The sequence below is a fragment of the Carica papaya genome, chromosome 6 (assembly GCF_054855325.1).
Source record: "Carica papaya isolate Zhongbai chromosome 6, ASM5485532v1, whole genome shotgun sequence".
NCBI lineage: Eukaryota > Viridiplantae > Streptophyta > Magnoliopsida > Brassicales > Caricaceae > Carica > Carica papaya.
In genome coordinates, this window is record NC_142314.1 from 36,243,916 (window position 1) to 36,259,681 (window position 15,766).

At 33.2% G+C, this 15,766-nt stretch overlaps 1 protein-coding gene and 2 pseudogenes across 2 annotated transcripts; 2 read left to right on the top strand and 1 right to left on the bottom strand.

The window, feature by feature from the left end:
- Positions 1-2,050: 2,050 nt before the first annotated feature.
- On the bottom strand, positions 2,051-3,486 carry LOC110825224 (Seed maturation protein). The gene is made up of 3 exons (XM_088222589.1): positions 3,140-3,486; positions 2,608-2,898; positions 2,051-2,469 (listed from the first exon to the last, which is right to left on the bottom strand). The coding sequence occupies exons 1-3, from the start codon at positions 3,419-3,421 to the stop codon at positions 2,311-2,313; spliced, it is 732 nt and encodes a 243-aa protein (XP_088078715.1). The 5' UTR covers positions 3,422-3,486; the 3' UTR covers positions 2,051-2,310.
- Positions 3,487-4,062: 576 nt separating this feature from the next.
- Positions 4,063-7,513, top strand: LOC110809653 (aldehyde oxidase GLOX pseudogene; annotated as a pseudogene).
- LOC110809695 (serine/threonine-protein kinase EDR1-like) lies at positions 6,998-14,356 on the top strand (annotated as a pseudogene). Its single transcript, XR_015821799.1, has 11 exons — positions 6,998-7,262; positions 8,021-8,661; positions 9,982-10,114; positions 10,218-10,296; positions 10,378-10,476; positions 11,152-11,220; positions 11,433-11,505; positions 11,636-11,685; positions 11,792-11,858; positions 12,007-12,123; positions 13,926-14,356. The product of XR_015821799.1 is annotated as a serine/threonine-protein kinase EDR1-like (transcript).
- The last annotated feature ends 1,410 nt before the right edge of the window (positions 14,357-15,766 follow it).

Below are 15,766 nucleotides of genomic sequence, written 5' to 3' on the forward strand. Positions count from 1 at the left end.
ACGGTAGAGATGGATGATTAGGTTATTTTCGTAATTTTGCAGTCTTTCGAGAAAGATAACTCTGAATTCGAATTTGTTATTTAAGATCGTAAAGACCTTTTAAACAGCATGCATGATATATATGTTAGTTGGGTTAGACGCAAATGGAATCAGGTGGCACGTGGTATCGTTAGAGCTGCACAACTCTTTCTATATTTTCATATCTGAGACAGGTTGATTTCAGGATGTAACTTACAAATTCGATTGATAATATTTTAATATAAAATATGGTGATATTAGATGAATATTTTTCATCTAAACTCATACAGTAGTTGATATTTTTTACTTTTTTGTTTTATTTTTTGTCTTGCTTATGTTAAGTTATTTAAATGCAATTAAACAGTCTCAATTTTTTATAATATATATATATATAGTAAATAAAAATTTCAAGTGAAAAAACCATGTGAGATTTTTTTCATTAAGAGAAAAAATTTATCAGAGATGGAAAATATAAAAAAGAGAGAAAAAATATTGTTATTAATTTATGAATTTAACTAATTAGTTAAAGTTATTTTTAAAATTATTTTTCAGAGTATTTAAATATGATTTAATTATTTTAATTTTTATTAAAATAAAATAAAACTGAATATTTTTAAAAAATTAAAAATTAAATTACAAAAACAATATTTTTTAATTTATAATAGAATTATAAACTAAAATAATTTTATAAACTTAATAATTAAATTAATTATAACGAAAAATATTTTTAAAATATAATTGTAACCATTAAGAATTTTTATCATTTGAAAAAAAAAACATTTTGGTTAAAGCACACAGGGATGTTCAGTAATTATATATTGGAGATATATAATTAATTGAGTTATATATATACACTCATACATATATATATAGATATATATATATATATCTTAAGAGCATATATGGTTCTCTTACAAATGAGAATCCGAGTATTTTTATCTTTTCATTGTTAATTATTTAATCTTTTCTTTTTATATTTATATTTTTGTCTATAAAAATTATGAGCATGCATATATATATATATATATATGTGTGTGTATATTTGTGCATTTATATCATGATATAAGATTATTTTTCTATAAAAATGGTATCCTAAGATATTATTTTTATGGTAAGTTTAAAATTATCTTTAAATGGAGGATATTTAAAATCATAAAAATTTGAAATATCTTTTAAATATTTCTGAAATATTTAAATATATAAAATAACATTAAAATTGAATTTAATAAATATATTATTTCAAATCTAACCACAAATAAAAATATTTTTAAAATCAAAATTTAAATTAGTTTTGAATTTTACTTCTAAGTCTAAAGTGCCCTAAATTGGTTGCTACAAATGTCAAGTTGAACGAGTATAAGGTTTCTTCTTCTTCTTCTTGTCATCTGTCACGCCCAAACTTGTTAATGAAGAAATCATGTACGCAACTTATAAGTAAATCCGAGTCTCATGATCTAATCAAATATCTTCACAAAAAGAGACAAGAGATGATGAAACGAACTATAATACCTACAAGTAAAGATGATAAATATGATTACGGGTTTGCTGATTTGAAAAGATTGAGTTAGATAAAAAACTATTGGTTTTGACAATAACATGTACGTTCAACGAGGGTTTGAAATGGTTATTGGATTCAAAGACGAAAAGAAGAATATGTCGAGGAAAGAGCAATTGTTTCATACTTCATGAGACTCTTATTGATATGTGGTGCTTTCTACATGGTTATTGACCTTTTTTTTCGTTTAGTTAATAATAATGTTAGAAGATTGAATCAAATTACAACTTATTTTATATGTAAATATGTTCGTATTCGATAAAAAAAAAAGATAATAAAATTATTTAGTTTAACGGAATGTTGATAATTCGATATAAATTTAATTATAATATTATAAATAAAAAGAGTGATAATTTTCACACTTCCTCGTTCATAGGCCATCGAAAATAAAGATAATAAAATAATTTTCTCGTTAATAATAAATAATATTAAATATATAAGAATAAGTAAAAATAAAAAAGAATTTCTTAGAATAATTTTATTTTTATTCTTTTCTCGATTTTTATAATGTTAAGATCCCTTCTATACTATACAAACATACATGTGTATATATACATACATTACACATTCATATGCCGGATATCATACATAAAATACATACATATATATACATACATTACATACATATACATGTGTATATATGTAATAATTAATAAATACATGAAGGAGGTTGGTATTAGAGGTGATAATTGTGTTTAAATATAAGTTTGCCATAATTTAATTAATTATTTATTTATTTATTTACTCTGATTAATCCTGGCAGCTGCAGCTACTGCGGCGGATACTCCTGCTGGGTGTGTAGTCAAGTTGGGATCGTTCCTCATCTCCGCCCCTGTCACCCCCTCTGCATCTTTTCTCGTTGCTGGCCTATCCGCTGGTAATTTCGCAGTTGCTCCCTGCCACAAAACAATATATATACATATTAATTATTGAGTAAGTTAATATACATATAATATATATATTGGTGGAGTTTTTCTAAATAAAATAAATAAATTTTCATTAGTTCCATAAAATTAGCAAGGAATTAAAGTTACCGTGAGAACATCAGCCAGTTTCTTCTTGTCTTCATCTCTAGTTAATCTTGCATTGAGTGTAGCAGCCGACTGGGCGTTGGCTGCGACACCTCCGGGCATGATGGCAGTGCGACCGGTGGCCCTGACCTCTGCGGCCTGGATGGCGGCTGCATCGCTCCACTCGACCGGCTTCTGTCCAGCTGTTAAAACAGTAGCCTCAAGGGCTTCACCAATGGTGATGAATCCCTCAGATCCACTCGATTCAATTGTGGGATTCGAAGATCCTCTTCTTCCATATAATGCAGCAATTCCCTTAAATAATGGTAAATTAAATACCAATTAAATAGAATAAATAAATGATTACGAATGAAAAAATTAACAGACGATTTTCACTGCTTATATATAAATCTTGTATTATTGTGTACTAGCATCTCGTTTGAAATGAATACAAATTTTATATTTTTTCTTCTCAATATGTCAGTTAAAAATTTGCATAAAAAAATACTTATTGTCTTCAGCTTATTTCCAACATGAAGTAAACTATGGAACCAACCTGATGATCTCCATCGATTGCCTCAGTACTGACTGTTCGCCGTCCCAGAAGAAAATCATTATGAGCTGATGCAATTGATTGTATCTTCGAGGCAGCACCTTTAGGAGAGTACCTGAAAATGCCGGCAGCGGCCTCCGCCGCCTGCATCAACGCTCCAGCGTCAGCCGAAGTCGAGTTTGCCGCTTGCTTTTGCTCCGGTATCTTGCATTCGATGGAGAACAAGTCGCCGTGGGCTAATTTAGCGGGCTGATCTTCTGGCTTTTCCGGCTGTTTCTGGCTCATGATTCTCTTCCGATTAATTTCTTGCTTTAATTAAAATAATTTTGTTTTGGATTTTGAGGGAATTTAGTTTTATACGTGAATGCATGGGCCATGCAAGAACTAGGCACGTCCGCTGGTTTCATTGTCCGGAGAGACGCTGGGGATAAGCGACTTTGTGGCTCCCACCTGCCCGCTGACTTGGTCTTCTATGGTTAATATGTATTTCTAATTAGTTTCTTTGTAATTAATTAGCTTTTTCTTTTATTTTTTTAAAAATAAAATAAATGAATTGTAAAAGAAAAAACTATTATAAAAATACAAAGATATATATAAATTAGTAAATAAAAATTTAAAATTTGATCCAAAATTATTAATTAATTGAATAATAATTTTTAAATAATAAAATACAACTTGAGTAAAAAAAATCTAAAAAAATACTGAATAAATGACTATATATATATATATGTATGTATGTATGTATACATACATGCTACAAAGTTGAACTACAAAGTGAACATGCTTTTAGTATCATAAATTCATAGTTCTTGAGCTTATGATCACATACACCTCACCTCATACACCATTTCTAGGTGCGGTTTACTTATATTTACTAATTTTAACATGATCAACCTCATGTTACACCAACTCTTCATCTTCTTGTTAACCAAATAACCCTCCCCCAACTTTGATCTTCTAAATATCTCTCCATTTCTCAATCAAAATAATTGAATCTTCAATTATTAACATGATCATCGTCATCAAGTTCCTCAAAATCTTCTCATTTTTGTTTCTTATTTTGGATTTTCTATTCCTCGTCAACTCCCAAGATCGTGTTGATGACCAATGGCAACTTTTGCACGAAAGTATTGGTATATCTGCAATGCATATGCAACTTTTCTATGATAATAAAGTTATCATATTTGATCGAACCGATTTTGGCCTATCTAATCTCTCTCTCCCAATTGGTCAATGTCGATTTAACCCCACTGATATTGCTCTCCAATTCGATTGTACCGCTCACTCTATCCTCTATGATGTATTTACCAACACTTATCGTGCTCTGCAAGTTCAGACTGACACTTGGTGCTCGTCCGGTTCTGTCCTTTCGGATGGTACTCTCATCCAAATAGGTGGTTACAATGATGGTAGTCGTACAATTCGAACATTTGCTCCATGTAAAAATGATTCTTGTAATTGGATTGAATTCCCCAATTATTTATCCCAACGAAGATGGTATGCCACAAGTCAGATTTTACCTGACGGTCGGGTTTTTATTGTTGGTGGAAGACAAGAGTTCTCTTACGAGTTTTACCCACGAAGTTTAAGAGTAGGATCATCTTTTCCATCATTTCAAGGTGCATTTAGGTTAAATTTTTTATTGGAAACTAGAGACGGGGATCAAGAAAACAATTTATACCCATTTTTACATCTTTTACCAGATGGGAATCTTTTTATTTTTGCTAACACCAGGTCCATCTTGTTCGATTATCGAAACAATCGAATACTCAAAGAATTTCCTCAAATTCCTAACAGAGACCCACGAAACTACCCTAGCACAGGATCGTCCGTATTACTTCCATTACTTGATGACCCTACTACTACTACCACCTCTGTTATTATTGAAGCTGAGATCATGATATGTGGCGGTGCACCAAGAAACTCATTTTTGCAAGCCTTTAGACATAAAACCTACCTGCGTGCATCTTCTTCATGTGGTCGTTTAAAGGTAATCAGTAAAACAGAAACAAACCCTAATTGGGTAATGGTAGAAATGCCTATCCCACGAGTCATGGGTGACATGCTTCTCCTTCCAACTGGTGACATTATCATAATAAACGGTGCTGAGCTCGGTGTTGCTGGTTTTGAAAATGGTCGAGTCCCAATCACTAGACCCATCATATACCGTCCATCTGAAGATCGATTCTTCATCATGTCACCATCTTCAAAACCAAGAATGTATCATTCAACAGCTATTCTTTTACCAGATGGACGTTTATTAATCGGAGGAAGTAACGCACATATTTACTATAACTTCACCAATGTCGACTTCCCAACTGATTTGAGCTTAGAAGCTTATTCTCCACCATATTTATCAACGACATATCGTCTTTTTCGGCCAGTGATTTTAAAAGTTGATGAGGTGTTAACGCATGGGGGTTTATTCTATTTAAGCTTTTTTGTGAAGCAGTACTTGACGTCCGATGTTTTAATGGTGCAAATTTTCGCACCACCGTTTGTGACTCACTCATTTTCAATGAAGCAGAGAATGATAGTGTTGAAGATTATAAAAATTACTCATGATAACCGAGGTGGAAGACGAGATTGGTTTAATGTGACAGCAGTTGGACCGTCATCTGCAGAGATTGCACCACCAGGTTATTATTTGATATTTGTAGTACATGCTTCTGTACCGAGTTCTGGTGCTTGGGTAAAGATAGAATGAGTATAGAATAATTAGAAGATGTGGGTAAAGATTATAATTATTGCACGTTTTCAATGGTTAATAATGTTCGAGTTTTGTTTTATCCTTAAAAAAGAATATTTAATTTAGTCACAAATTTTATTGTTTAAATTTAAGATAGAGTTGAAGAGTGGGATACATGGAGTAAAGGAAACAAGATGAACGAAGATGTACGGGAGTCCACTCATGTGTGTGTAAATGTGTATGATGCGTTTGTGTGTGTGTGTATATATATATATATATATATATACATATATGAGTGAGGATTTTGTGTGAGTAAACCATGATGATCATTTTATGTGTTATTTGCAAAGATTTAGTGTAGGAAATCTTTTAAATATATTAAATAAAAGTGTTGCAATAAGGCATTTAATTTTTCTGATAAATATTTATATATCTTATTAATAAAGTAATATATATATATATAAATCAATTATGCTGTAATTTTTTTTAAAAATATTTTCGAAATATATAACTTACAATTTCGTATAAAAAAATTAACTATTCAAGTAAAAAATATGATTAATGTAATTATAATTAAATTGTAATCAAATAATTTTAAAGCATTTAACCAAACAGGACCTTGAAAAATATAAATTACTATGCCACTTGAACCTTCGCTTTTGCCACCAACCACGTGTCGATGCCTGATTGGTGCTGTTACCTGCTTATTGTCCACGCCAAGTAGGCCAATCTCTCGTGTCATTTTCGTAATTTAGCCCAACTTCACGACCGCCATGCTGGCTGCTTCACACTTTTTCCCTCCTCACACTTTGCCTTCACTTTTTCGCTCCCCACTTTTTCGCTCCCCTCACTTTTTCTCTTGGAAACCGAACTGAGAACCAGAGAGAGAGAGAGAGAATGTAGAAGAAAGTGAGGGAGAAGAGGGAGAATGAGAGGGAAAGTGGAAGAAAATTGAGAACCCGAATGATCGGAGAAAATGAAGCATATTTTCAAGAAGCTACACATAGGAAGCAGTATACGACCATAATCGGACAAATGAGACACCACCTTCTCCTTTGTGTGGTTCCGGTAACCAACGTGCAGGCTCCGGCAGCACTTCGGCGAGTCCACCATCATCGTCTCCGGGGAGGACGACAGTGGCGGCAGGAAGAGGAAGTGGCTCTCCGACGATAATGCCGACTGCTGCGGCGAACGGTGGAGATTTCATATCGTCGGAGGAAGAGTTCCAGGTGCAATTTCATATCAATGCATCGTCGGATGTTAGGGAGGATCCGGAGAACGATCAGATCCGGGCAGCGACGCTATTGAGCTTGGGGAGCCATCATTGGATGGATCCTGGAAGGAATAAGGAGGCAGCTGCAGAGGCCTTACCGAGGCAGTATTGGGCGAGCTTTTCTCTTCTCCATTTCTTTCTTTTTAAGGAACCAAATTTTGTTAGTGGAGCATTATTTGGGAGATGAATTTCATGGTTTTAGAATTGAATTAGGGTTATTTACTTGTTACACTTGTGGATGACGGTCGATTGTTGGTTGGGGCAACTTACTATTGCTTTGGGGATATGCTCGCTTGAGCTATTATAGTGTCTTTCCGCTCAGTTGTCTGCTGAACTGTTCTTTTGGTCCGGATTGTACTGAATCACAGTGAAAGAACATGAACATGGGGTATTCCTTGGTATTGTATGATTACTAGTTAGATGTCTGTTAGGGCAACTTACTGTTTTAAATATGCTTCATCTTTTGTTGATGGAAAAGAAGAGGACTAGAAGAAATGTTCTGTTTATCTAAAATTCTGGAAAAACTTGTGTAAAACAAGGACATCGGGATGTAGCATGTAAGGAGTCGGAGTGAATGGACTTCACATAAGGTAATTGCATGGTTCCACAGTTGATAGTTTCCTTCTTTATATCGTGTTTCGCGGTTGAAAGATTTTCCTTATTAATATTGGGGGTTTCATGGGTAATTATTTGAATATTTATTCATATGTCTATATAGTACGTAAATCATTAAATCATAACTTCAGCATGGATCATGTAATCCCTCTAGCAAATGTCACTTTGCTTTGAACACACTCGTTTGCTATATATACTTAAGTATAAACATTTATATTGTTTCCTTTATATCTTATCTTACTGCTATCATGATCATGCTCCAGTTTTGCTTCTATTTGTTTTGGCTGATCACATAACTGGTAATAAGTTTCAAATGAGTTTCAAATGCAGATAGATAACCTTGTTTCTGGTCAACCTCCTGTACCAATGATGTGGAAGAATTACACTTGTGATGAGGTGCCTAAAAGGAAGGAATCTAACTATATGGAGGGTCTCTTTCCAATACTGAATTGTGAACCTAATAACAAAAATGATCTCTTGCCATTAGCTTCCAGAAAGATCATTCCATATGAAGAGGTCTATCAACATGGTTTCGAGACATCTGGCAATTCAAATCCCTCCTGCAAGGATAATTATGCCAAGAAGTCCCTTAGCGCTGTTGGTACACTTTTGGCTTCTAGTACAAATAACTCCAACGACATACATTTGACTGAGGATGCAAGCGCTAAGTTTAAGAAAGAAAATCCAAAGGATGGGCAAGATTTGCAAAATAAAGCAATAAACACAGTAAAGAACATGAAAACGGTGAAGTCAGTTTTCATGATTAACAAAAGTCCCTCCATGATAGTTTTATGGGAACTGGTCTGAAATTGAAGGATCCAGAAAGTACCAGCTCATCAATTGATTATAGCACAGGCAGCGTTGATACTCGAATCTTTGACGATGTAGATGTAGGTGAAAGTGAAATTCCATGGAAAGACCTGGTTCTTGGTGAAAGAATTGGACTAGGTAATGGTCTAGCTGATCTTTGTCTGTGAATTAGTTTTTAACATGGTTAAGTCGTTCTTTTATTTATTTATTCATGCAAGAGTCAGAATGTGTTATCTTTCTTCCAGCTTGACATTTACTTAGTCGATTGTGATATTTGCATTTAGCAGTGCAATATGCTGAAATTTTCTTGAAATCCTCTGATCTTTAGATATTTATGTTGTCTTCTCAATTGGTTCATATGGGGAGGTCTAGCAGGCTGATTGGAATGGCACAGTTAGTTTTATACACCCCATTTGTGCTTGAACTTGATTGTTCGCTGGAAGCTTCATTTATTTCTTATTCTCATCCAATTTAGCCCTCATCTTTTTATCTTCCTTCTGTTTGATATGTTTATATTAGCTTGTGTTTGGTGATTGATCTATGATTCCCTGCCAATGCAAATTGTTTTCTTAGTTTCTTACTGTAGCCACACTAAAGGCATATTTCCTTTTCTCCTCCTTTAGGGCTGCAGTTGTAAAATGATTAACATTACCCACTAGCTTTAGGTCTCCAGCTCGGTATACAATAGTTATTTGTTTCTTTATTTTGGGATAACTTGCCGTACTAAGACCAGTTTATTTTCTTTTTGGTGTTTCTTAAGTGTCTTCTACTGACTTGGAGATTTTCTTCTCCACTGATTGATATGGTTTTGAGGATGAAGGGTCATTAGATGCTTAGAAGATGGCCTATTTTTTGCTGAGTTTTGGGTGTTTTGGTTAGAAAGAAATGTTATTTAAGAAAAGATCTAAACTGTGTGATGGTGCTTGGGAGATAACGGCGTTTTTTACTTTTTCTATGGCTAAAGCTTTGTTTATTCCGAAGGATTTTTTTACCTGTGCTAGAAAAGATTGGTGTCCTATTTTGTATTAGTGTAGCTTTTTGTTTGTTTCTATTTCTTTTGGAGGATGGTTATCCCTCAGATTGTTATTTTTCTTTCTATTAATATTTTTTGTATTGTGAAAAAAAAAAATCTATAGTAGTAAAGTAAAGACGTATTGGAAAGGACGGAAGAAGTATAGAACTAAGAATGCATAGAAAAGAATTTCTGGCAATCAAAGTGCTTGTAACCTATTCTTACAGATATACCCAGAAAGGACACTACTGGGTTGGTGGGTAAAAAGGTCTGTAAAATTGAGAAGATTGTTCTGGTTTATTTGAAGAAGTTATGAACCATTTGAAACTATATCTGTTTTTCCTTGTACTTGCTCCATCTGCGTTTTCCTTTGTTTTTATCTTTCAGTAGCGTCTTCCTTGCAATCCTGATGAATTCATCATTTGTATGCATGTGATCCTCGGCAGATCCATCTTTTGCCACACTCTTGTCATGTAAGGTGTGGATAATGCATAGGCTGCACCATCCAAATGTTTTTCTATTTATGGGTGCTGTTACTCGTCCTCCAAATCTTTCTATTATTTCTGAGTTTCTGCCAAGGTATTATTTGATCCATTCAATTAATTGTGCATCATTGGTCCAATATGAAATGCTAAAAGTTGCTAATGTTTTAAATTGTGTGAATGACATTTTTGTTTTCCAGTAGAAGTCTTTATAGGATTCTTCATTGTGCTCACTGCCAGATTGATGAAAAGCGTAGAATAAAAATGGCTCTCGATGTGGTATGGGATTGATCATGCAAACATTGTTTCTTTGTGGCCATAAATTCTATATCATATGCAAAATTTTTGGCTTTTTTCCAGGCAAGAGGTATGAACTGCCTGCACACCAGCATACCGACAATTGTTCACCGGGATCTGAAATCACCTAACCTTTTAGTTGATAAAAACTGGACTGTCAAGGTATATACGCTTCCATTTTCATTTTTTTAGCTTTCGATTATTTTTTAAGTTTTCTCTTGTCTTTCTTCTCATATTTTTAGAGTCAAAGTTAGTCTTCTATCCAGCCCTGTGTGTGAGCCAGAATATTCTATTGGCCTAGATGAACCTTTGTTTGGATCTAGTTACTTGGATAATGCAAGTATACGCCTTATTCTTGCCTTCCATGTCAGAAGGGATTTGTTATGGGGTAGACAAGCCTTTTGTGTTTCTAACATTATGCTGAAACTACTAGTGCTAAATGATCCTAAAAACAGATATTGATATATGTATGTTTTGGTTATTTAACTTAAGTTAATTATCATTTTATGGTTGCTTTGATCATAGAACCAGTACTTGGATGTTTAGAAGCATAATGCTTGAATTCCAACTTAAACTCAAAACCTGCTAATTGCCTGGCAAAGTATAGAAAAAGGAAACTTGTAAAATAATGATACTGGAGTCTAGTCAAATTTGAACATGAAAAAATCATATGGGAGGAAGAGAAGGAGGTCTCAAGCTTTACATTTCCTTGTGTTTTCTCTTCTTGGTTTTGAAGGACAGTTAGATTGTCACATTTGCCTTTGAGCATGATCTGTTACATGTTTATGCATTCATATTTTGTTGATATATCTTTTGATGCAGTGCTAAATGATATAGGTTTGTGATTTTGGGTTATCACACTTAAAGCATAATACATTTTTGTGGTCCAAATCAACTGCTGGAACAGTAAGAATTTGACATTGTTATTCATTCTGTTATTTTCTTGTTTACTGGTCTTTGGGATAATGGTGCAAACAGCAATTTGTTTTGGAGCTTTCTTTAATGATATGCTCTAAGTTTGTCTATGATTGAACAATCTTTAATACTGTTTAGTGTCAAAATTTTTATCAATTGTTATCTGTCATAAAGTTGCTTAATGCTGCAATATTCCGATGTAGGTACCAAAAAAAATTGATCATGTAAAAATTCAACAGGAGAAAGAAAAACTTAAAAGTAGGCACTGGAAAAAAGGTAATTCAAATGCTTAAATACTATCAATTGTTTAGTGTCACAATTTCTATCATGATATTTTGTAAGCAATAATACATTTGGCAACTATATGTCTCAACTATTGACTTTTCTACTTTTGGTTAGTATATAGATGAGACTGAGAGTAAAACTGAAATCAGAACTCTAGAAGTTGCCTCACTGGTAAGGCTACATAAAATGAATTGAAGAAGTAGAAAATAGAAAGAATGAAATTTTAATTACTTAATGCCCTATAGTTTCAAAAAAAAAATTAATTAATGCTCTACAGGAGAATAAAGTTGATATAAAGATTCAAAAGGAGAAAGAAAAAGGTCAAACGAGGCCATTGAAAATAGGTAATTTACATAATAATTTGCATGCAAGAATGTATTTGGTCTTTTGTTTTTTGTTTTTTTTAAAAGAATAGAATGTTTGGTTAATCCTTGTTAGCAATCACATTTTAACTAACTATTGATTGTTTTATTACGCTATTATATTATGAAGCTGGGAATAAAACTGAAATGAGAGCCACAGAGGTCTCTTCATGAATTAGGGCCAGACAAACTGAACGGAAAAAGAAGTTAAGAGGAAAGAGAAGTTGCTCGTCCTGCATTAGAGAAGGTTTGACTGTCTGACTGATTTTACTCTTGTTAATTTAAGTTCTTAGTAGCATGTGATCTTTTTCCATCTTTATTCAATCTTTTACTGAATCTCCAACATAATAAAATTGACTATTTGATTCCGGGGTTCTTTGATTTGAGGATAGTCTATTAACTATGCATATTTTCAGTATATGGACAGCGAAAATTGTTTTAGTTTTTTCTTTATTTTCTTCAATCTTTTGCCCTCAGGTAGAAAACAACTTCCCCTTGTGAAATTACGTATAAAAAGCAATATAGTTTTTTACAGTTAATTTAATAAGAGGAAGTTGTCTTTTATCCGAATGCAAAAGATCGAAGAAAATGAAGAGAAAACTAAAGCAATTTTCACTATCCATTCACTGAAGATTCCCATAGTCAATAGATTGTCCTTTGATCAGAGAACCCCCAAATCAGATAGTCAAACCTATTGTCACGCCCGTATTTCTATGGATCAGGGCACTATTACAACTCTTGCCTACATGCCTGTAATAGTTACTGTTTATGCAAAATGGATGCATTCTGATAGTCCAAATTTGACTTTCACTATTCATATTAAAGAACAATTTATTCCAAACATGCTCAGCAAATTTTAACCTTAGCAGACTACAAATGACCGTTCGATCGTTGGAGAAAGTCAAACTGGTCGGTACAGGGAAGAAAAATGTGAATAGTAATTTCAAACTGAAAGTACCGAAAATCTAATCATCCAAAATCGATCTCCACTGTTCAGAATGAATAACAACGAGTCTTCTAAATACCCACTAAATTTCAATTGATCCAAGTAAAGATAATCATCTGATCGTGAAAAAAAATGCAAAACACGTTGGATGTAATTTTTTTAGCAAAAATTTTTTTTTTCCGATCTTTTGGTGGCTGAAAACTTATTTTTATTCTATTTCTTAGTGTTAAAGTGGTATACTAAAAAAAAAATTCTAATAACCTTAATGGGCTAAAAATAAGTGGGCTCAAAAAAGATTTGGGTTTTTTCACATAAAAAGGAACCCAAATCTTTACTTGAACCAAGAGAGATCTCGTGGTTTTTATCCTTCACATTGAATGGGTTTTTTACGTTAAAAATTTTGGTGTCTTTTTATGATTATTTTTTTAGTATCGTGGGGCAGATTTTATCATATTTATTTTGACTAAATTTTTACTTAGCTTTTGCTCCTCATATATTCATTCAAGTGCTTCTCAATAAGTGGTATCAGAGCTTGGTTCACTAACTTATTGGTTGATTGTGGATTTTCTTTTACTTGTTTGAATTATGGAGGTGAATGTGAGTAAAATGGTTTGTTTAGATGACACAAATTAATTCCAAGTGGAAAGGAAAAATGAAGGATCTTGTTGTTGTGAAAAGATTGCATTTACCTGTGTTTGCTTCTCAAAAATTAGAGTTTAAATTCGATGAAGATTGGGAATTCGAGAATTTACAAGTATGTGGTTTTATTCGACAATAGGTAGAAGATCATGTGTTGAATCATATTGCTAATGAAACAAATGCCAAAATTTTGTAGGAAAATCTTGAAACCTTATTGCTTCAAAGACTGTAAACAATAAGTTATTCTTGCTTAAACAAGGTATACGCTTACAATATAGAGAATGTAGTTCTATACTTGATCATGTAAATGAATTTTATGGTATCTTTAATCAACTGTCTGACATGAGTGTCAAATTTGATGAAAATGTTATTGGACTTTAGTTGTTGACTAATTTTCTGACTCATGGGAAAACTTTCGTGTATCTTTAACTAATTTTGCTCGTGATGGTGTTGTAACCATGCAGTATGCAAGGAATGGTGTTTTGAATGAAGTGATGAGAAGAACTCAGGGGACGTCTAGTTCACAGTCAGAAATCTTGGCTACTGAAAACATGGGGAGAAGTAAAAGTAAGGGTCAAGATCAGAATAGAGACAAGAGCAGGAGTAAATCAAAATCAAGATACAAGAACCTTAAATGTCATCATTGTGGTTAAATAGAGCATATCAAGAAATATTGTTACAAGTTGAAGAAAGAAAATAAAACAGACAAAGGGAAGTAAGAAAAGAATGGAAATGACAACAATATTGATCGTGTTGCTACTGCCACTTCAGTTGATGATTTAGTTATAGTTTATCAAGAGAATATGATCAATGTAGCCTACGATGATATTATTTGGGTTCTTGACAGTGGTGCATGCTTTCATGTTACATCAATGAAGGAATTCTTCACATCTTATATTCTGGGTAATTTTGGGGTTTTGAAGATGAGTAATGATGAAGTGTCAAAGGTAATAGGCATTAGAACTATTTGTTTAGAGACCCAAAATGAAACAAAGTTAGAGCTCAAGAATGTTAAACATGCTCCAGACATTAGGTTGCATTTGATCTCTACCAGTAAGCTTGATGATGATGGATATTGCAGCACTTTTGATGATGGGTAATGTAAACTTAGTAAAGGTTCTTTAGTTGTAAGTAGAAGAAAAAAAGCTTTGAGCTTATGTTGGTTGCAAGCTTTAATCTCTATAGATCTTATTAATGCAGTTGAAAGTGATGGTTCCTCATAATTATGGCACAAGAGACTAAGTCATATTAGTGAGAAGGCACTTGATTGTCTAGCTAAAAGGAATTTACTTTCAGGATTAAAAGGTGCAAAGTTAGACAGATGTACTCATTGTTTGGCTGGGAAACAAAAGAGGGTTTTTTTCAAACATCATTCTTCGTCCAGGAAAGATGATTTGCTTGAGTTGGTGTATTCAGATGTTTGTAGTCTTTTGAAAGATAAGTCATTTGGTGGTGCACTTTACTTCGTGATCTTTATTGATAATCATTTATGTAACGGTTTTGGAAATTAAAAGGAAATATATATATTTATTCTCATTGCGGAAGCGAAATAAAATAGATTTTGATTAACATGCCTTATACAATAATCAAAACGTATTAAATATATGAAAGGATAAACTAACTAAAGGAAATACTATTAATGAATACTATAAGGAAAGCTAATAAATCTTTAGGCTTCTACTCGCTGTCTTCCTATGGAACGAGCTCGGGAACCAAGTTCTCATGATCTGAAATGGTTAAGTAAGGAATGAGCTACACTACCCCAGTAAAGATGTCACACTATCTCACTGTCACAGAAGTAAAGATTGATAGAAAATAAAAACGACCAATTGAGCATAATTTATAACAAATTCATTTATCAATAATAAAATATTTTACTGTCCACTTAACTCGGTGAGATTCATGAAAACAACTTGTGAAAATAATAACATTATAAACATTATAAGATTATGCACAATCTGTAACATAACACATATCATACTTTTGTATTTCAATCATCAGCTAGCAAATTTCCTCTTTTATCAGCCTATTAGTATCTTTGAGGATCTATAGGGGTCCCCGTTACACGTGAACCATTCACCTTAATTCCAGGGCCGTCCCCATACCCCGTCCGGTATGAGCGACAAAATATTTTTAAGTCTCCATACTCTGTCCGATATGAGAGACCACGTTCTCGGTAGGGTCTCCTATGGACCCGGTCCGTCCACCATCTCCTAAGATATCTAGTGAGACTGTCGACTTATCCGTTCATAAATTCACATACCATCCTTATTTTTTTTAATCTCAATTACACGATCAACATGAA

Excerpts from the sequence above, each read along its gene's own strand:
- LOC110825224 (XM_088222589.1), bottom strand. The coding sequence starts at position 3,421 with ATGAGCCAGAAACAGCCGGAAAAGCCAGAAGATCAGCCCGCTAAATTA. Across the intron at positions 2,899-3,139 it reads CAATCGATGGAGATCATCAG|GGAATTGCTGCATTATATGG; the intron begins GTTGGTTCCATA and ends CCATTATTTAAG. Across the intron at positions 2,470-2,607 it reads AACTGGCTGATGTTCTCACG|GGAGCAACTGCGAAATTACC; the intron begins GTAACTTTAATT and ends GTTTTGTGGCAG.